This window comes from Tinamus guttatus, unplaced genomic scaffold (assembly GCF_059628265.1).
Source record: "Tinamus guttatus ecotype Peru unplaced genomic scaffold, ASM5962826v1 Tinamus_guttatus_pri_ptg000048l, whole genome shotgun sequence".
Lineage (NCBI taxonomy): Eukaryota > Metazoa > Chordata > Aves > Tinamiformes > Tinamidae > Tinamus > Tinamus guttatus.
Genome location: NW_028288582.1, coordinates 6,360,767 through 6,383,087, shown reverse-complemented (window position 1 = coordinate 6,383,087; position 22,321 = coordinate 6,360,767). Strand labels below are relative to the sequence as shown.

At 42.5% G+C, this 22,321-nt stretch overlaps 1 protein-coding gene across 2 annotated transcripts in view; it reads left to right on the top strand.

The window, feature by feature from the left end:
- The window catches only part of KIF26A (kinesin family member 26A), a 93,730-nt gene extending 78,136 nt beyond the window's left edge, over positions 1–15,594 (top strand). The window contains exons 6-16 of one of the 2 annotated variants that reach the window (XM_088539614.1): positions 804–1,013; positions 2,515–2,608; positions 3,091–3,353; positions 3,590–3,773; positions 4,060–4,219; positions 5,869–6,031; positions 6,571–9,955; positions 12,388–12,578; positions 13,038–13,058; positions 13,419–13,569; positions 14,131–15,594. In XM_088539614.1, the coding sequence (XP_088395740.1) occupies positions 804–1,013; positions 2,515–2,608; positions 3,091–3,353; positions 3,590–3,773; positions 4,060–4,219; positions 5,869–6,031; positions 6,571–9,955; positions 12,388–12,578; positions 13,038–13,058; positions 13,419–13,569; positions 14,131–14,309 (5,001 nt within the window). In that variant the 3' untranslated portion in view covers positions 14,310–15,594. The remainder of the gene's footprint in view (positions 1–803; positions 1,014–2,514; positions 2,609–3,090; positions 3,354–3,589; positions 3,774–4,059; positions 4,220–5,868; positions 6,032–6,570; positions 9,956–12,387; positions 12,579–13,037; positions 13,059–13,418; positions 13,570–14,130) is intronic. The other variant, XM_088539615.1, reaches the window with a different exon arrangement.
- The last annotated feature ends 6,727 nt before the right edge of the window (positions 15,595–22,321 follow it).

Sequence of the window (22,321 nt, the reverse complement as noted above, 5' to 3'; positions counted from 1 at the left end):
CAAAGTTTCACAGTTTTCCTAAACAAGAGCGTGATTTCCAAGAGGCTGAAGGAAGCAGATGTGCAGCCCTTGCTGAACTTCAGTCCGCTCGCTTGGCTTCTGTAGGCGGCTCTGGAAATCACAGTCCATGTGTCGGAGCTCTCTAGAAATACTGTGTCAAAATGCCACGTGTAGGACGGAAGCAGTAGCAGTACTGCCATAGAAATGAACGTTATAAGCGGTTTGTTTTCAGGCTTCGGGACTTGTAATTTTTTTTCTCCCTTCCTTGCAACTCCCATAAATTGTCAGTTAACCACCAGGAGCCGAGCAGTGACAGCATAGATGCACCTGCCTGCCTGGGAAGGCCCTCAGAGAAGCAGCTTGTGAGCAAGGAATCGAACATTTCCAGACTTGGTTTGGTGTGAATGTGCTCGCTCAGAGCTTTGCATTATTCGAACTGCTTTTCAGTGTGGAACAGTTTGTATGTTTGGTCACGTTAAATACATGAAAGGTGGGAGGCTAGAGTTTCCTTTTCTTTAGGCACAATGCTGCATCTACAGAAGATTATATCCGCAGCTCAAGTACTTAGAAATTGAAGTAGAAAGATTGCAGAAGAGCTAACTGGAGGGGCAAACACGCACCTTTAAAAGCGAGTTCAGTGCAGACCCCAGGGTGGAAGCCAGTCTGGAAAATCTGGCTCTGGTGCTCTGACACACCTAAATATTACAAATGATCATGTCTCGGGAGGGGAGGGGGTTTGGGGAGGAATGTTTTGCCTGGGTAGCTGGGAACTGAAGTTGTCAATTCCTTCTAAATATTTGCAGGTGAAGGTGATGGTGAGGATCTGTCCCTCTCAAGGAGCACATGAAACATCTGAATCCATGTCCTTCCTAAAGGTAGACCCACGAAAAAAGCAAATCACGCTCTACGATCCAGCTACAAGTGGGCCTTCCAATATAGGTCACAGGAGGGGCGTCGTGGCTGTCCCCAAGATGTTTGCCTTTGATGCAGTATTCCCCCAGGATGCTTCACAGGTACTGCAGAAACTCTCATAAACCTCCTGAGTCTTCTCATGGCCACTGCATTTGATTGCCTTAGGAGCCGTGTTTCTGGGGAATTTTGAATGAGTTGCCTTAATGCTTGGAAAAAAAATCAGTAATTAATAGACAAGTGGATAAATTCTTAAGTTTTCAGTTTAGCTGAGATGTAAAATTAAGGAGTAATAGCTGGGGAGATGGATTTGCTGACTGAATTATCTTCCTGCATTTCTCTTGTTATTGAAAAACACACAGCGAATATGAAATTCACTTCATGGTGCTGGTGGTGCATGTGTTTCTCTTACCTTGCAAGAGGGTGTATTTACTGGATGCCTAAAATTCCCTTCTAAGCAAAATTGGGGTGCCGAGAAGAAAAAAAAAAAAAAAAAAAAAAAACATACAGCAGCTTTAAAAAGGGAAACAAATCGAGCAGAGTGTGGAGAACCACTTCAAGTCTTCAAGTTTAAACTGCCTGGAAAAAAAAGGGTTGGTGAAAGAAAAATAAAACGTTCAAGGTGAAAATGGTTTGTTTAAGTTGATAAAGCAAGACAAGATCAAATTCAGAAACCCATCATTTGGTCTTTTACTCTTTGTTTTCTTTTTGGCTCCCAAATCTGATACCTGCAAATGTCTATTTGGTCTGGAACTGGACGTGGCTGTTTCTTACCCTTACTGAAGGTCCCGTTGCCAGCCTGGCTGCGCGGTGGCCCTGGGCAGTGTGCAGCCGTGCTGGTTTTGACACCAGTCCTCTAGGTTTTTGACTCTTGTGCGGGCTGGGCTCTTTCAGGTTGTCATGGACCCTTCCATGGGCCTGTTCATGGTGTGGCCGAGTGATGCCGGCCAGCACAGGGACATCGGTGCAGGCGTCACTGCGCAGGACACGTGTCCCACTGTGCACCTGCAAACAGAGCCTCAGCGTTTCACCGCAGTTGCATATTTTTCTCCCTGGCCCAATTACCATTCTTAATATATGCTATTGTATTTGAAACTTTCATGGGCATGAATAAACTGGTTTTAGTACACTCAGGTATTTTAGCAAGTTCTCTTTAGTGACAATGATGTTTCCCTTAGAAAACGAAAACGTAATACTGTGAAATCCTGTTCAAGGATCTTAATGCATTTTTTCCAATATGAATGTCTTTTTAATTTCTGTGAGCACTCTTGAGTAGCTTTATTTCAATGGAGTTGCTACTATTGGTGAAAACCCTTGGCTAAGCTATTATAGCAGCAGGAAGCCTGGTTGGATAGCATGCAGTTTGCTGCATTAGTCAATATTGCAAGAAAATTGGTTTAATAGAACTGAAAACTATTTTAGGCGATAGCAGCAGATTTTATTATTTTTTTAAAATAGCATAATTACTAAAATAATGCAACTGATGCCGTGAACATGGGGAGTATTGTGCCTCAAAAAATCTAAGTCATTCTTTTCATGCAGAAGAATAGCAAGCCCATAGCAGTATATGCTCTCTTACTTATTTGTCTCCACTCTTTCTTTCAGGCAGAGGTCTGCTCTGGAACAGTAGCAGAAGTAATCCAGTCTGTTGTGAATGGTGCAGATGGCTGCATATTTTGCTTTGGTCATGTCAAGCTTGGTGAGCTCCCAAATTCGTTACAGTTAATTACTATGTCAGCCTGGTAATTACATGCTGTCAGCTTCTGGAACAATAAACCTGGAGTATATGAATAGATTAGAATTTCTTTTTAATTAGCTTTGCAAACTTATCATGGTTTATTTCTACACAGGAATTCTAAGCTTTAATTTGTAAAGGTAAAACGGAGCATCAGATTAGTTTATTCAGGAGCAAGCTTATATAGGTGTATTGTGATGAAAATCTAAAAATCAAGGGTGTTCTTAAAATTTAATTTGTTTTGGATCTCAGTTACAAAAATGGCAAAGCTAATTGAATAAATAGTAATGGATTCATAATTGAATAGTTTGCATTTTTGCGTCTGTTACTTCTCGTTATCTGTGCAGCACATGTCATCACATAGAGTGTGCAGTGGTGATAGGATGAAGAGAAACTGTTTTGTGTATGAAAGGTGAATTAAGTTCACTTTTGTCTTCCCATTCTAGGAAAATCTTACACCATGATTGGAAAAGATAATTCCACACAAAGCCTTGGTGTCATTCCCTGTGCGATTTCTTGGCTCTTCAAATTAATCAATGAACGTAAAGAAAAAACTGGGACTCGTTTCTCTATTAGAGTATCTGCTGTGGAGATCAGTGGCAAAGATGAAAACCTTAAGGATTTGTTAGCTGAAGTAGCCACTGGCAGCCTTCAGGATGGCCAATCTCCCGGGGTTTATCTGAGAGAAGATCCAATATGTGGAACCCAGGTACAATGCCTATCAGAACACAGATTTTCTGAGCCTGACTTTCTTCCATCTTACTGACTACAATTATAACAACTTTTGAGACAGTAAAAAAATTATTGCTTTTAATTTGTAAGCCCTGCTCCTATGATGTACATATTTGTTTCTTTTAGTGCCCTAGAGATTTAGCCATTTCAGTAACAAAAAAAATAAAAAAATCCCTTGTTAACTAATTAATCATTTTCCTTTTTATATTCTAGCTCCAAAACCAAAGTGAGCTAAGAGCCCCGACAGCAGAGAAAGCTGCCTTTTTCCTTGACGCTGCAATTGCTGCCAGAAGTACCAGCAAACCTGAATGTGAGGAAGAAGACAGGAGGAATTCACATATGCTCTTCACTCTCCACATATACCAGTATCGCATGGAGAAGAGTGGCAAAGGAGGAAGTATGAATCATTTTCCCAAATTGCTTGTTTTTAAATGACTTGGTTTGGGGTTACTTTAATAATAATTTGCAATAAACTTATAAAGAAAAAATGAGGTGAACCCTCAAGCCAGTGAACTTGGATAGCTGTAGCTAATATCTGGCTTCCCTGGCATTAATATTTAATTTGGGCATTATCCCATGCTGCATTCATTATTTCTCTCATTTGAATGTGTCTTGAATACTCAGTCTGGCGTGGGTCCCTGCAACCATGTGATGTACAACTGTTGTTCCCCTTATTGTTTTAGTGTCTGGAGGACGCAGCCGCTTGCATCTCATTGATCTAGGGAGCTGTGAAAAAGTGCTGAGCAAGACCCGAGATGGAGGAGGCTCTCTCTGTTTGTCTCTCTCTGCCCTGGGCAATGTAATTTTGGCCTTAATTAATGGTGCTAAGCATGTGCCATATAAGTAAGTGAATTATTGCATGCATTACCTTAAATATGTGGCTGGTGTTACAGGAACAATGAATTGCATCAACAGTGTACTCTTCACATAACTAGAATTTAAGGAAAGTTTGATCAGAGAGGGATTGATCTTCTTTCAAGATCATTTACGATTATATTGTATATTTTGAAAGTCCTGTAGTAATATAAAATTCCTATTCAGCTGACTAAAAATCCTATGGATACTGTTATATACTTAATTTTGGCTGAAAACGTGTGTGTATGTAGAGGAGAGACTGTGGTTTGAAAAACAGGGTAATTTTCAAAAGGATTTTTCTCCTTCCTCCTCTTTCTCCTGGATTTGGAGGCCAGTCTCAGACAGCTGGATGAATGCAGTGAATATTTTCATTAAAAAATCATAGTACTTCCCCTAATTCTGTTAAAAATTCAGAAAATACCAAAGAGCTCTATGAAGTATTGTTATCAAAGAGCTGTTTATCGATATGGCTTTTTGAGTGATACACATGCTAATCTTTTCAGTTATCATGCTGTGTTATTCACTAGCATGCTGTACCACAAAAGTGAACATGTAGATGTATTGCTTCGTGGGAATGTGCTTGACAGTAATATTATGTCAAAGACACCTGTGAGGAGCCCGGCCTGAAGACAGCATCCTCCTTGTAAACCCCTCTGCAGAACTTGGCTTGCAGTACTAAAAATTTAATTGCTTCTTGTCTTGATGCGTTAGAACTTAAGGCCTTCGTTATCAATCATGTCATTTCACATATTTATCTAGTGTGGCATCTCAAACAGGTGTCCTGTCCTTGTGTTTGAGGCAGAAAATAGGTAATTTTCTCAGGCTAGTTGCTCGGTTTGTTGATGCAGCAGAGAACGGGTGGGTGTTTAGAAGAGAGAAGAGTAGTTCCTCAGGAGCGATCCCTTTGTCACCTGAGCTGGTCTGGAGAGCAGAGACATGGTGACAGTTCCCATGTGCATGGGCCAGCTCAGAGGAGTGGGCATGAGCAGTCTCCAGGGTGCTGTGGGGTCTCTGCTGGAGAGATGTCTTGGGACACAGCAGAGGACAAAGCAGGACAAAGAGGACTTCTCAGTTTTGCTGTCTGAAGATGAAGACTCGCATCTCTGGAGAGGCCTTCAGAGAGGAGAGTCAGCAGGCATAAGGGAAACTAAATCAGCTGGGATGGAACTGATAATAAATTTCTGATATCAAACAACATGTTTGTTTAGGATCTTTTCATCATTTCTGTTAACTTTTCTTCATATCAGAATTGTTTGTGTATAGCTCTCGGAGCTTGTATGTCCAGAGACTAAGTCTGCTCAGATAGAAATCTAGCACCCATGTGCTGTTTGGGTAATACCAGCTAGGCCTGAGATAACTAAACTAGATTTATATTGTTTTAAATTTCAAAGTAACAAATAAAATGACTTGTCATACTGCAACTACTTATGCAGATAAATTGTCAAAATGATAGCATCTTTGTATGGTGCATTTGGACATGTTTTAAATATGGTCAAATAATAGCAGCATATTTCTTATGTATGTGTACACATACATGCATCTATCCTATGATAATGAAAGCACAATATGTGGTGCAAAAAATCTGCAAAAGATTGTAATTTCTTGAAACCCTTCTGGTGTTCTCATTTGTTACACAGGGACAACAAGTTGACAATGTTGTTGAGGGAGTCACTTGGGAACATCAACTGCAGAACAACCATGATTGCGCATATTTCTGACTCCCCAGCCAATTATGCAGAAACTCTCACAACCATTCAGCTTGCATCACGAATCCACCGAATGAGAAAGAAGAAATCCAAGGTTGGTGCACAAACAAGCTGCGATTAATTCATTTGAAAATGAGTTTTCTTAACCCCTTGGTGGGGGAACGTGGGATTTCTCAGCAGTAAGAAGTAATACAAAATGCATAAAAGCTCAGGAGAGAAGTTGACAAATGGCTTGGCACAGAGCCATTATCCCTCCCCTTGATCATTAATCCTGAAATTCTCTTTCTTTTTGTTGCAAACACGTATTCTTTCATTGCTTATATGTGGAACTATTGCAAAGGCTTCAATTCGTGCTAATTAAAAATCTATAAGAAAGGAAAACTGTTGAGGAGAAGACGATGTGTAATATTTAATGAAAATTATGTGAAAAGGTGTGATTATTACATTGATATAGTAAAGTGTATGTAGCATGACTTTTTATTCTAATTCACACTGTAATGTTTTGCACTAGATGTGGTTGTGACTGTGCACGCAAAGCTCAGTATATATTGGATACCTTAGTTTCCTTAGTTTTTTTCATTCGTTCATTCATACCACAATATTGATAACTTAGTCTTTACTGATCACTTGCAGTATGCATCCAGCTCATCTGGAGGAGAGAGTTCATGTGAAGAAGGACATGTCCGAAGACCACCCCATTTGCGACCATTTCACCCACGAACTGTTGCCCTTGACCCTGACCTTCCTGTCCTGAGCATATCCAGTGATCCTGATTATTCTTCCAGCAGTGAACAGTCTTGTGATACTGTCATTTATGTTGGTCCCAATGGTGCAGCTTTGTCTGACAGGGAATTGACAGATAATGAAGGTCCCCCAGAGTTTGTTCCCATAATCCCATCCCTAAACAAAAAAAGAAGTAAAGACAATTCTGCTATTGGTAGAAGTTCTGACAAGGATCATTTTAAATGCAACACTTTTGCTGAATTGCAAGAACGGTTAGAGTGCATTGATGGAAGTGAGGAACCCATGAAATTCGCTTGTGGAGAAAACTCTGTTGCATCCAGTTGTAGTCCAGTCCCTGGAGGTACAGAGAATGCACAGACTAAACTGATAAAGGAGAAGATATCTTCTCCTTCTGGAGGACTTAGGAAACCAGTTCCACCGGAAACCGCATCTTCAAAAAAAGGATATAATCTTCCTTTCCAGGCTGTTATGCCGAGGAATGGCAATTATCATGAAAAGAGCACACCCCACATCAGAACAGAGCATTCCAAGCAGCAGAGCAAAGCTGATGGCAAAACAATAGACTCAGCACTGGAGGGAGAACAGGAGAGAGAGACAATCACAGATTCTCCAAAGTCCTCAAGGTGCAACTCTTCAAGGAATCACGAGCAGAATAAATCCACAGCTGAACCGGTCATTAAAGAAAAGTCCTCGTATGTGAAGAGACCCTTGCCGAGCCCAGCACCCCCTCCTCCACAGCAGAAGGAGCAAGTGCTGAGCTCCAAGGCCGAGAATTCAGAGTTGGACAATAGCAATGCAGTTCGGGCTCCTCCCGTGGGGATGAGCAAGCAGATGGCTAACAAACCAGAGCAAAACCCAACGGGAAGCACGTTTCTGGTTGGTGGCAACACCCAGAATCAGTCGGGTGCTATAGAGGTACACAGCTTCCGGTCAGCATTCAGAGGGAAATGCTTTGATCGGGATATATTAACCACCACGGTGACTTTGCAGCAGCCTGTTGAGCTGAATGGAGAGGATGAGCTTGTTTTCACGGTGGTGGAAGAACTATCCATTAGTGGGATTTTAGATAATGGAAGACCTTCCAGTATCATTAGTTTTAACAGCGACTGCTCCCTTCAGGCCCTTGCTTCAGGCTCCAGGCCCGTTAGTATTATCAGCAGCATAAATGATGAGTTTGATGCTTATACCTCACAGGAAAGTTCTACTGGTGTAAATATTGATATTGTTGTGCCCTTTGCTAAGGATCCTTTTACCAGCAGCAGACGCTCCTCCATCAGTTCATGGCTTAGCGAAGTCAGCATCTGTACAATTGAAAGTGATGGAGCACATTCTAGTGACAGTTTTGTTGCACAGTCATCTTACAGCTGTAATAAGTCTGAGGAACTATTCAACTTGGATTCACCTAATGTACCCGTACCACTGAAAAGTGCTCTGAATGACAGTGGGTTTTGCTTCTCTGAGATAGAGAGTGAGAGCATGAGTTCCAGCAAGCTGTCCTCAGGCATCAGCAAAAGCCCCCAAACCCCAGAAACTACCAAAGCATCTCAGATAAAAAGTGCTTTTTGTGTCACTGATCAGCCCATAAGAATAAAATCTATTAATTCTCGAGATACACCTGTGATAGAAACTATACATTCTAGTCTTCCTAGGAAAACAAAAACTACCTCGTCTGCAATCCACCATAATACTGTCCTCAGCTATAAAGAGCTGCAGAATCCACATTGTATATTTGAAGATCCTTGGCTCTTGCGCACGGATAATCAGTTGGAAACAAACCCTGCAGACTCAGTGCTGTCTCCAAAATCTCACACATTTGGTACTGATAGGCAGCCAGGAAAAGCTGCCCAGTATTTCAGTGCAGCATCCAGGCCGACTAAGTCGCAGACTATGCTAGCCTGTTCTCAGAGAGTTGTGGATGGTTGCGAAATGGCCTGCAAATCTTCCAGTGGAGCTCCAAAGAAGTCAGAAACTCCGATGAAGATGCCCCAGCTGAAGAGAGGAGCCACCACGCTGGGTGTGATGCCAGTATCACACACTAACAGTACCTTCTCAGAGGCTACGACCAGAGGGAATGTGGATGCTCCCATGGCAGCTGGCAGCTTGAAATCGTCACTGGGAAAGAAAAGCACCCCTCAGAAATCAAGCCTGCTACCTAGGCCAGGGGGGCCAACACCTCCAACACCTCCCGTACGCAAATCGAGCCTGGAGCAGAAACCGGTTGGTCTGGGTAATGGTGGGGGTAAAGCTGCAGGCCTGGACTTTGCCAGAGCTGCCACGCCAAAGGCTGAAGATGAAGCAGATTGGCGGTTAAAAGCTGGATCTTGTGCTACTGAAAGTGCCAGCAGTAAACTGAACCTGAAGGGTGACCACTCTTTGCCTAAGATGACCTCAAGTTTGAAGACAAAAGCATCAAAGAGCGAAGCCGTCCACCGCTACGGGAGTCACATGTCCTTGGAACGGTGCGACAGCCTCACATCAGTAGGGTCCAAAGCAAACATGGCAAGGGAAAACGTGAGTGCTAATAACAGCAGGGCAGGGCGCTCTGTCCCGAGGCTGGGGGTCCCTCCTGTTGCCTCTAGTGTGACCTTACCACAGTCCTTCACTACCCCTCTGCCCTGTAAGAACAGCCAGGCCAAAAGCACAACCAACCCGAAGGTCCAAACCAATGGAAATAAAAACCGGAACCTCTCTACCAGTGGCTCAAAGTCCCTCAGTTCCTCGGTCAAGTCCTTGACGCAGCCCGTTGGGAAGGGCTCAAGTGTGGCCCCGAGCAGCAAGGCGGCCCCCCGCTCTGTGCAGGCGGTCAGCAGCAAACCCGGCCGAGGCACCATTATGGGGACCAAGCAGGCCATGAGGGCGGCCAACAGCCGCGTGAACGAGCTGGTGTCGGGCGGCTCTGCCAAGATGGGGCATTTCCGAGGCTCCACAGACTCCGACAGCGGCAACGACAGCGGCATCAACCTCAGCGACGAGAAGTCGCCGCTCCCGGTGCTGCCGTCTCCTTACAGCAAGATAACGGCGCCCCGGAGGCCTCAGCGGTACAGCAGCGGCCACGGCAGCGACAACAGCAGCGTTTTGAGCGGGGAGCTGCCGCCGGCCATGGGAAGGACAGCTCTTTTCTACCACAGCGGAGGCAGCAGCGGCTACGAGAGCATGATTCGGGACAGCGAAGCGACGGGCAGCGCCTCCTCGGCACACGACTCCATGAGCGAGAGCGGCATGTCGTCACCGGGCCGCATGAGGAGCCTGAAGTCCCCCAAGAAGAGATCAACAGGTAAGGAGCTTGAGCTGCCCAAAACACACAAGAAATGTCCCTGGGGATGTTGAGTTTTCCTGGTGCCCCGTGCAGTGAGGACAGGGCTGTTTGGCTGGGGGTAGACGCTGCGCAGCGCTGGGTGCGCCGGCATGCGTTAGAGGCACCCGCGTACGCGAGCGCAGAACCGACTTGTCATTTATTGTACTTCAAAGCCGCCTCGCGGCTGCAGGTGTGACCCAGGTGCTGCGTCCCGGGAGGCAGGAAAAGCGCAGCGCGCCCCAGGGCACTTTCCATCTCCCTGCAAGGAGGAGAGCGCAGATGGCTGCAGGCAGATGGGGGAGCCCAGGAGACAGGCGGGAGGACGTTTCTCGGCGGGATGGCGGCGATCACAGCATGCGCACGGTGCCTTCTTAGCATCGTGCAGCAGGACTGGGAAACGTTTTATTTATTTATTTATTTTCTTTTATTTCACACAAAGGGGAACAATTACGGTTCTGGGACGACCTTGGTGATTTCTTTTTTTTTATGAGGAAGGATTGTGGGTCTGCAGGCTGGGTAAGAAGTGGAGAGAATGGCAATAATGCTGTTGGCTACACATTTATAAGGAATTTAGTGAGATGGGCTGGGACTTCAGTTCGGAAATGGGGGAACAGGCTTGAAGAAGAGGGTTTGTGAATCATTGAGGACTGCTGAATTTGCAATAGATTATCCAAAGATTAAGAAAGAGAAGGTAAGGTGTAGGAGGAAGGGTGCATATGCAGGATGCAGCAAAGCTTAGCAGAACGCTACCAGCCAATTACAAAATTATTGTATTTTTATAGCAATTTTGTGAGGAAATTATAAAGTGGACACACAGATCCTGGGAGCAACAGAAAACTCGGGGCAAATTGCATAAAATGGGTGGTTCCCACTCCTGCACTGTGTTGAAGTAGACATGTCCAATTGCACCATGCAAAGTGATGATGCAAAAGCCAAGACCTCCTTTCCTGGTCCCCAGTGCCTTTCTGTGCTCCTTTAACGCTGTAAGTGCTGCTGTCTGTAACCTGCTTCAGCATCCGGCTTGACTGAGTTGCTTCAGCAGATGATAAATCAGTTTGGAGACTTACTGCAACATTTACTATAGTTTTCTTTCCATAAGACATCAACCTCTTAAACCTTTCCTACAAATCAATATTAACAACTGTATAAGCTACACACGTATTGAGAAGGTATTACCCATGATGGATTTGTATTTGTTTTTGCCCCGGGAAATGCTTATTACACATTTAAAAATGACAAACTGTTTCTTTTTTTTCAATTGAAATTGCTCTGAATCAGTAAATTATCTATTACTTTTTCAGCGTTTTACACTTTGACGCACTAACGTATTTTATACATGAAATGAGCTTTCTTAGGAGCTTCATTAAATATTTCTTACCAGATGGGTTTTGTGTAGACCCATTATTGACCTAAAATATATTGTCATTATTGTAAAGTGTTGGCATATTCTTGGAGTAGCTTAAATTGTCAAGTCATGTGGGAGACTTGCAGTCTCTGAACTGAAGGAAGCTTTGGAAGGGAAGCCCATCCTGGGGACAGAACCTACTTCTAGAAATGTCAGTGGAAACCATCTCCTCTCTGTGCCCACCATTATGAAGAAAATTACCAACTCTTTTGAAGGACACAAGTCAATCTCTGTTTCAGGAAACTTGAATGCTAGCAGATGCATCATGGTGACAATTTTTTGCTTTGCTATGAGATTTTATGGCTCATAAACCTGGAGTCATGCCGTTTAGGAGCAGATGAGGTTATATGCTCACCTTTTGAGTGCTGCTGCATGGGCAGTGATATGTGGACATGAGAGGTGACGCAAGTTGCAGCTTGGCTTGTTACTGCCTTCTGAAGTGCCAAATACATCCTAATCCCATGAAGTAATTGAAATTTGTTGGTATTTAGCACTTTAAAGCACATGTAGTGGTCCTGGAAGGAGCTGTTTGCTTTTGGGAAGAGGTAATACAATGAGATCTTAGCAATGGTACTTGATAGCCCAGATATTTTGGCTTGTCTTTAGCAGGAGGAGGAGGGGATTTTCAGAGTCTTCTGCTGTTATGAGTACTGGTTTCAAATCTCTTTGCTATCTCAATGCCAGAGCAAGTCAGTGAATACCATTACTGCCCACCAAAGAGAACATAATGCAGGCAGAATATTTTTGGAAGGGTAAAATAAAGAACTGATGCTCCAACATCTTTTGGAGAAGAACTGCTCTTCTTCCTATCAGTAAGCCAAGAGGAACATCCCTCATCAAGACAGTAATTCAGTTAGCTCTCTGAGTGGGTTTTACTAAAAGGAAAAGATCAAGGGAAGCATTTCCCCATAAGCATCATGAGAATTTAGATCTTTGATTTCCTGCAGTACCTTCTGCAGTCTGTTAGTCCTCTGAGTCTGAGGAACACTTATCTTTTGTATTTCAGGTCTCCAGCGTCGTAGACTGATTCCTGCTCCGCTGCCGGATGCTGCTTCCCTTGGTAGAAAACCCAGTGTCACTGGCCAATGGGTTGATCTACCACCTTTGCCAGGCACTTTAAAAGAGCCATTTGAAATTAAAGTTTATGAGATTGATGATGTGGAACGATTGCAGCGACACAGACAAGAGGAAACTGAGGTCAGCACATATTTTATAAGAAGTAAAGACAATGTAAATTACAGTATATAGGCAGAATCCTTGCTTGAATGCAGGACTGGTGTTCAGGAAATTGATTGCAATTAAAGTACTATAATTATTAATTTTACATTTCATATGTTGGGGTACTCTTAACACAGAAAATGAAAATGATTACTGCCTAAAATTAATTGTGTTTAACATGACTGATGGTGTGAATGGAAGTTACCAGTGAATACATTATGAGAAGACTTTATAGTTGTAGCCTGCCTGTCTGGTGAAACCTACAGCCTCTCTCAACTGTAGGGTCATTAACTCCTTATGTAAATAGCAAGATTCTATTACATCAGGGATGCACTGAGTTTAATTTACTTCTAATTGGAAAACAGTTCCACTAATTCTATTTTGGAGACCAGAATTCTATATTTTACTGATGCCTTTTTCCTGTTTCTTTCATAATAGCCTTTCCCGGATGTTGAGAAGGTAGGAGTGCTTTTAAGAAAATCAAAATTCTTATGGCTTAGTATTAAATATTATTAATTATCATTAGGCCGTGTAGTACTGCTGGAAAAAAAAGTCCTCTGCAAACAGGACTAATTACAGAATGTAGCAGAGATGTTTGCTAATTCAGTAAAGTGCAACAAATGCTGAAGTGATGTAGCATGCTGTTCCTCTAGATTAGAATCCATTAATGTACACTTCAAAAAACAAAACAAAAAACCACAACCAAACCAAACAGCCCACCTGCTAACAAGCAATGAGCTGGGAGCAATTTGTGTCAAACTGTCGGAGGTCAGTTCATAACACACAAATTCATGAAATTGTCTTTCTGTGTCTTAAAAGGGGCTGATGTATTTCCATACAAAGCTGAAGATACTAGAAAGGCGCCAGCAACGAATCAGAGAAGTAAAGGCAAAGCATGAACTTTTGAAGGAAGAGTTGGAGGAGACGAAGTGCAGGTTGATGATGGATCCAAATAAGTGGAAAGAAGACTGTAAGTCTTTTTACAGAAGCAGCAGCATTATTAGCATGTGACCAGTTTTAAGCATATGACTGGTCCCATTGGCAAAGTGAGCATTTGTTTAGATTATTGGCTGAACTGAGCTCTGCGACGGCATGAGCATTGCTGTGATACAGCCTTTGCTTTCAGGGAATGAACCAGGAACGAACGAAAAACTCAAACAGGAGAGGAAGTAGAAACAATGCAGGGACTCCCTGTGATTATTATAAATAATAAATATTTATATAACCTTTTTAATCCACTACAGTGGATTTTCCTTCTTTCCAAAGAAGGGAAAACTATTCTCATGTGCATGTTACAGCTGGGAAACTGAGCTGTGAGATTTGTTCGCAGACTGAGTACTGTCCTTGACTGGAACCTCAAAGTAGAGCGTTGCTTCTGCTGAACACCATGATGAGGCTCTGTAGTTCAACAGAAATGAAATTGTGCTCCACATAATTTTCTCCCTTATGATGAGACACAAGTTGAATTTGATCAGTAGAATAATGTTTTACGCTGAGCTGTTTCTCTTACCCACTGTTTTTTGGTTGACAGTTGAAGTGGATCCTGATCTCGATAAGGAGTCGCAGGAGTACCTGGAGGCACTGGAACAAGTGACAGAGGAACTGGAGCAGTGTGTTAATCTGTGCAAGTCGCACATCATGATAGTGACGTGTTTTGATATTGGAATGATAACAGATGCGCAAGATGGAGTAAGGGAAGTGGAGGTTTGAAGAGAGATTTTCAAGGGACCGAAGGAAGTGAAGCTGAATCGTCCGATATGAGGAAGAAAAGAGAGTACGGAGCTAGAAAGTGAAGGAGGAAACGTGAAGACTAAAAAGCAACAATGAATGTTGTAGGAGAATGAAACAGCTGAGGGATGGGAATGTTCATAAATCATTTGGTGCCTCAACGTGACCTGAACTGTACAAAGATAAAAGGAACAGATACTGCTTCTAACAGAGGGAAGCGAAGAAATTGAGAACAAGCCAAGACTTTTAAAAACAAACAAACAAACAATGGAAGTGCCTTTAAAGTTCATTTGATTTTCATTTTTGTATTTGGTGCTAGAATTAAAGCCAGCAAACCTAAGCAGACCACAAAATGTATTCCTATGAAATATTTTATACTGTATAGTGTATTTATGACTATATGTAAAAAACAAACAACATTGTAGCAAAAGCAATAAGTAAATTATGTTTTCATACCTGAACTTGCCTTCTTGTTTCATAGAAAAGCTGTTTTATGTAGCAGATTATAACTGTATTATAATTGTTTTCTTGGTTAGGATTCAAGATATTTTTATGAACATTTATCTATTGAAAAGTTGTATTATGGCATTTTGAGATGATTCTTTTACCTTCAGGTTTTGTATTATTACTTTTTCAGATCAAAATAAATGTTTGTTTTCCATTTTATATATACATATATAGATATATATTAACTGCTTACCTACTTCTTTGGTTACTAACCTCACTTATCACAGACCTGGTCTTTTTGGAGTCATTAACTTAATGTGAGGAAGTCTACAAAGGGCACTGTGCTTTGTTTTGTTTTGTTTTCCTCTCTGACTGCAGGAATTGAGAATTGCGTTTATTACCAAAACCATAAAACAAGCAAAAAAAGAAACAAAAAGTTTTTGTAAATGTTAAGTTAGGTCCATATTTTTATATAGTTTTGACTATAAATATAGCATTTGCATTTTGAACTTTTAAGACAAATAGTATATCTTTTTACAGTTTTTCTAAGGAAGGCAAACCCTCAGGATCAAGTTTATACATGCTGCATGAGATTTGTGCTTTTTTGAAGGAGGCCACTTAAGTGTGGAACTATTGATAAATTGTTGCCAAACGGATACTTTTGAAAAGGTTTGATAGTGTATGTAATACCACATTTCATAATGAATCATATTTTCTGATCATCTTCCTTTTTATGGTTTTTTCAAATCCTTTGTACAAATATGTATTATAACAGCTTGCTTCAGTTTTTATCTGTGAATAAAAGATACATCTATTGTTATGATTGCTCCGTGCTACTTATGTGATTTTAGTGCTGTAAAGAGAGAAGATGGCCTGTGGTACAGAGTATTAAGTGTCACATTATATTATCTCTTTGCCCAAGAGAGATAACTGTGAACTGGATTTTGACTTTAGTCATAATAAACCAATCAGGAAAGAGAGATGAAACACCAAAGGGTAAAATAAATAGCAATGATAATACTTATATTCTCTTAGCACTTCACAGAGTTTACAGAAAAAGGACCTGAGGCTCCGATAGTTGTTTTCCCTGATGGAACTAAGCAATTAAAAATGGGGTTAGAAAGACAAGAAAACTTCAGGAACTGAATCAGCCATCCATGGATAGGTCCATTATAACAAGCCAGCAGGTTCATTCCTCTTCAGCGTTGCATTTGCTGGATGGAAGGTAGCTGTGCCCAGTCCTCATCTCCCACTGCTGCCAGCTGCTGTAACTCCAGGCAGATTTCATGTAAAGCTGTTGCTGGTAATGGTGTAATCTTGAGTAGCTTCAAGGTATTTGGCTGAATAGCTTGTAATACATGGTGTTTTTCCTTCCCTCTTTCTCTTTTATGTGGCCCTCGGATAGTTCTGTTTCCTCAGCTGTCCTTGTTTCTGGTCTTCTATTTGTGCCTCCTCACAGCAAGGAGTGTTTAAGAGAGTCCTGCCCTCAGGTGTCAAAACTGAGCTGAATCCTGCCACGGGGAGCCATGTGCTGCTTCCTGCTCCATCCCTGTGAGGTTTGTGCCGGGAAGGGGCACACCTCACTTTGCCCATCCCTGCTGGAACTGCCCTGCGTTGTGAGCGTGGGAACCTGGTGTCCAGCGTTTCTGCAGGAGCCTCCTGCTCATACACCTGGTTGCCACATATTTAGAACATTCTAAATTCCTGTTTTATTTTGTGTGCGTGTGGAAAGTCACAGATAATTCTTCCAAAGAGAAAAACCCGTGTAACAGTTTAATACATTTTTTTGAATGGACACAAGGGATTTTTTTTATGCTAAAAAAAGAGGCTTGAGCCTCTTCTTAAAGATCTCAGTTATGTCCCCTCTTGGCAATATTTAAAGTATGTAAAATAAAAATGAAGCCACTAATCGCCTGCCCCATGTTATATGAACATGGCAATTTGCTGAAATGCTCAGCTATATAATGTTTGTTGATCAGTCCTGCATTGTATGTTACTTTCTCCTTAATTTTAGCTATGGTTATATTTTCCACAGAGTAGCAAAAGCGACATTTCAGGGCTGCTGGGTTACACGTCACTAGCATACAAATTAAATGCATTTGGCCTCTGGCTCAGTGGCACAAACAAGCCAGGGATACAAAATCAGATGAGGGACTGGTGGATGAAATAACACACTTTTTTCCCTATGCAAATTTTATTTTTTATCTGTAGATGTGGAGAGTAAATTATCTTCCATATATCAAGAGAAGTTCTCAGATCTTGTAATATTCCTTTTTAGTTACTTCTGCAATTCTATCCAGTTAAAATTTATACAAATATATGCTTAGCATATGATTCAAGTCTATTTTGCAAAAGACTTAATTATATAATGTTTTAAGTGATAATTGCCAAATGAGGCTGGATGCCTTATTTCATTAATTTTCCACTGAGATTTAGTGATTTAAGAGAGTCATTAAATCACACACTTGAAGAATTTATATTTTTGAATTTGTTATGGTATCAAAACAAAAACTTAAATGCACTAGCACTGGAGCACTGCATGAATTCTTTTTTGCAGGACTCATTCCCACTGGAAAGGCCTCCATTTTTCCACATGCCCCAAAATGCTCCCTTCCCTCCCTTGGCTGCAGATCTTCCCATAAAATTTCTTCCTCCTCCTTCCTTGGGGAACACTTGTTGGGTCCCCTGGGGATCCAGGCTGCTGAACAGGCTCATGTCACACTTAGCAGCAGGACTGGGTCCCCTCAAAAGTGTCCTGGATTTTGGAGATGGCCTCCAAGCTTAGTTTTGCATCTGCCTACCCAAGAGTTATGGGCTAGTAAATAAAACTACTCCTGGAAACTGTCAGAATTTGCAGGCTTTGACAGACAAGTCAGTCAGTAGGCACTGCTCTAAGTTGTGTTTCTGCTAACCACGTACTAAGCAATGTACATCTGTGGGGATATTGGTTCAAGTCTTTGGAAATGCAGTTGATACAAACAGGTTTGCTATAGAACAATCTTACAGTGTGTATGCAAAACTCATTTAATGTATGAGTAAAATCTTTCCACTTGCAGTGCTTCTGGTCTAATCTGTTCCAGCTTAGACATTTTTAGGACACTCTGAACTGTGGGTTTGAAACATCAGTACTAACAGAGAATGCAACAGAAATACGAGATTGTTTGTTCTTTTTTCAGCATGTGGAAAGTGTTTCATTTATTTCTATTTCAAGATGCTCGTGTATTTTGTTCCTAGTTATAAAGCCATGTTTTCCAGTCACTTGCATTTTATTTTTAAAGTTATGTGCAGAACATAATTCCACAGGCAGCTGTTCTATATTGTGGCTACAGGCAGGGTTTAAGGCAAAAATGTTAGCTATAAGATGACCTCTGTATCAGATGTCCGCATTGGACACAAATAAAAAAATGGATGGTGTATATGGGCCCAAGCTCGTTAGATCATTGAAGTACCTGCTTAAACAAGCAAATAAACATGGTTTATATCCAGCAAAACACTCCAATTTTGGTGTATACCCCACTGACTTGGATTTTGGTAATAACTGCTTTAGCAGTGGTTCCGTGGAGCTCTGCTGACTTTCACCAGATGAAGATCCTGCTCAAAAAAAAATTTATTGGTGGTATTTGGGACAAAAGAAACAATAAGTCTGTTGACGTGCAACGAGGAGTGCAAATTAGAAAGCAGATACCAGTTCCCAGGCTGCTCCCATATGTAGCATTTCACGGCTTCATGCAGAATTTGACTTACAGAAGGCTGTTTGTGAAATATGCAGAGTGAGACATAACTCTTGACAGCGTAGATGTTCGCAGAGATTTATAATCAGACCTGCGGGGGACTGCCTGATGACAGGGTGTGTATGGCACTACCGTAACTTTACAACAGCTTACTTGGGAACGCGGTATTTCACGTCTCATTTCCTAGGACTCTTCCCACAAGCCAAGGGAGCTGTGGGAGCGTGGTGCTGAGGAGGGAAATCCTGCAGAACCAACGACCACACACTTCCCCAGCAGCCTCGTCTTCCCTGTCTCTTCAACATCCTTTGCTTTTGGCTGTTGCATTCAGCCTGAGACTGGATATTCCTGGGCTTCCTCCTGCAGCTCCCAAGTGAGTAGGATGGGCAGTGTTCCCTTGGCTACAGGTCACCAGGGGATGAGCACTAAAGGGATGCTCACATCTGAAACAGCCACTCCAAATAGTGCTTCTGCCTGGTCTACACTGTATCAACACTGATTTACTAGCTTAATTCACTTGGCTGTACACTTCAGGTTGATGTGTGCTCTAAAGAATAAAATCTTCCTCCAGTCCCCCTGGTAGGGAGCTTTCTCTTTGCTGGCTTTTGTTCTGCTGATTTGTCTTCGAAATGGCCTCCAGATCCTGGCATGGACCCCACACAGGCAGCTTCATGGACCCACACAGCTTCATTCTGCAAAGGTTTTTGTTTTGTTTTGTTTGCTCATTTTTTATGTAACCATCTCTATGGGAGCTTTCTATTGGGCCTGGCAAAGAAATACATCAGCTCATGACGTGCTGCCTGGTCACCCTGGGACAGCTGATGCAGCTCAGCCCAGATTTTGGCATCACAAGCCTGTCTTTTACTGAGATTAAATGGACATTTGCTGTTGACCTCAGTAAGGGAAGCAGCAGTCACCAGCTAACCCCTGGCAGGGTCGATGTTGCAGCAGTCTGTGTATTAGGAGGCCAGAAGGGCAAAGCCTTCAGCCTCAGCGTGCTGGAAGACCAGGCTCGTGCCCGCATGTGACCGGCCTCTCCTACCCAAGGGCACCCGACCGCCGCCGATTCTGCCCTTCAGAGCACCAGGGACCTAATCACATCTGCGGAGCTCTTGCCACTGCTCACGTGACTGGACTTAAAACACGTTTTAATTGATCTGACCTTGTGTGGGAACTACCCGTAGTGTCCTAATGTGCTGCTCTCTGGGAGGCACGTGCAGCGCTCCAGGGCACAGGCAGCAGAGAAACCAGCAGAATTTTAAGAGTTTGGCCTTTGCCTGGAAAAAATGACTTTTAAACACTGGCTCACCTAGAGCTCTGCCTGCATCCGTAACAGTGACACTCCATTTGTCAGCACCTGGCCCTGATACACTTATAAACGTCTCTTGTTTTGAAGGGTGCCACTCATTTTGTTGTGCATTACCATTTAAATGAGTTACATTTGTACCTAAAGCCTTCAGTCTCATGGGGCTAAGCGCTGTACAAACACAATTTTAAAAAATCTAAACAGGGTAGGAAGGGGAAGGACAAAGTGTGTTTCCCTCCAAACTGTGCACATAACAGTGCTGAGGGAAACCTCCCGAGCTGGTAGCTGCAGCACCCTACACAGGCTCCATTGGGTCCCATTTTCAAACCTCTCAGTTTTCAAAGTGAAAAAATGTTATTTACCTGGATGGCAGGAAATGAGAGAAAACAAAGCTTTCCCTTCAGCTTTTGGGAAAAGAAACACGTAGAGAAAAACGTAGTGATGTATTCTCATTAGGAAGGAAAACGCAAGAGGCCAGACTGCATTTCTTTGCCGAAGCTGTGTACGTACTGGGCAGATATAAAGGGGTGCCAAGGACCCAGCATAGGCACGTGCTGCCCCCTGCAAAACTCTATCTTTGCTCATATCACTGCTCAGCCTCCTCCCACTTGAATCTTTTGCAAGGCCTATGTGTACCTCTGATGCAGTGATTTTATAAAATTATTTTGCAAATTCAGGTTTTCCCTGTTTTTTCTTTTTTTTTCTTTTCCCAGTCCTTACTTTGTTTTTGGGCATCTTCTGTTTTTCTTGCTGTGACTTCTTTGGGTGTCTCTCTCAGTCTCTGAATTCCTCTTTGATATCTAAAGTGCTGTCACGTCTCTTTCCAGCTATCCGTTGCTAGCATTCCAGCTGTAAATGCACTTCACCATTAGGTGCTATGCAGGTTTTAAGTGTGAGCTAGCCCCTGCCAGGACAACATTCAGCATCACAAGTCAAGGGTTGGTTGGTAAATGAAAACAGTCCTGCAGGGATCACATCTAGGACTCAAAACACTTGGCAGTGCTGAGGCCAGTGGGATCACACCTGCAGTGCTGCCAGGCACAGCAGACACATCTACCAGGGACCTTCACGTTTTACAGGTTGGGATTTGTTAGCCTGAAGTCCTCTGACCTATGCGTATATTCAACCTGCATCTGAGAACTGCTCAGAGTTTTGTGCCTTCACTGCACTGTGGGCCATAGACATCGAGTTGTAATGATTACTAAATCCAAATTACAAAGCTTGAAGCTTGAACCATTAGGGTTTTTTTTAGAGATTTTTAAGCAACTGTTGAATAATGCATATGCACCACATATTCTCCAAAGAGCACCAGCAAGGCAACTACTCATTGATATGGGATTTTTCTGGAAGATACCAGTTGCCTGTTGAATGTGGAAACCTACTGCTTTTGTTGGTTTACAAGTTTGGAGCTTATTAAATTGCTTTATCAGCCACTCTTTGGAAAAAAAGTATTTGGAAACAGAGGATCATCAAACTAAGGTCAGGTACATTCCTAGGGTGCCCTGGACTTCTCTTCAGAAGACTGATGAATTTGGAAATTTTATCTTCTTCATTCTAGATGATGAAGCTACTTGATGGCCTTGTTCTTGACAGCTAGCTGATTGAACACAAACTAAGTTCTGAAACATCACCAAAGAACTAAACTTCCATGATACTTTTTTCTCTTTCCTTTAAGTCAGAAACTACTGGAAGGTATTTGGATTTGCGGTGTCAGGAGAGATTTCTAGATGTATTGACAGCACACCGAATGGTTTGCCATAGAGACTGAAGATCCGTTCTCACATGTATAAATTGTAAGCATGAGTTGCATACTCCCTATGGAGGTTATGGATGTGACATTTGAGCCTTTTATGCTGTAAGATTACTTATATGAGAGATATGCCAGTTTCTATAGGGAATATGGCCAGGGACTTCATCTCTGTATGTACCAGGCTGTTCCAGACCAGCCCCCCTCCCTGCAGGTGGGGACAGGAGGGCAGTTCCTGCCCTTCAGGGTCCACCCCTGTTAGCAGTGTTCATATCTGTTAATAACCCGTCTGAGTACGAGCACAGCCGTCCCACAGCACCATACACAAACTAACTGGGAGCGTTTGGAAACGCTGCCTTCCCTTCTCTTCCTTAGGAAAATGTGAATCCAACGTCACTGCTAGTTAACAGCTAGTTAATAATTTTCTAGCTGATGGTAAATGAGATCTCCTAGGGTTGCTCCCAGGCTCTCCAGGACCCATATAAGTTGCTGTGTGCATTTCAAGTGGCTTCCACTGAGCTGCTATTTGCATGGAGCTCCTGCTACTTCACAGGTGTGATTTAACTGTAATCACCCACAGCAACGGGCTGCACTGACAGTAGTTTTACTATTTGTATATAAGTTAAAAATGTGTCAATACTTTAACATAGGCAGTGTGGCTGTGTGTTTACACATGTGTTGAATCAGCCTTGCCTCTCGTGCTATCACTGTATCAGAGTGAATGACTGACAGGTTTTGCCAGCCTGCAGTGCATTGGCATACGCTC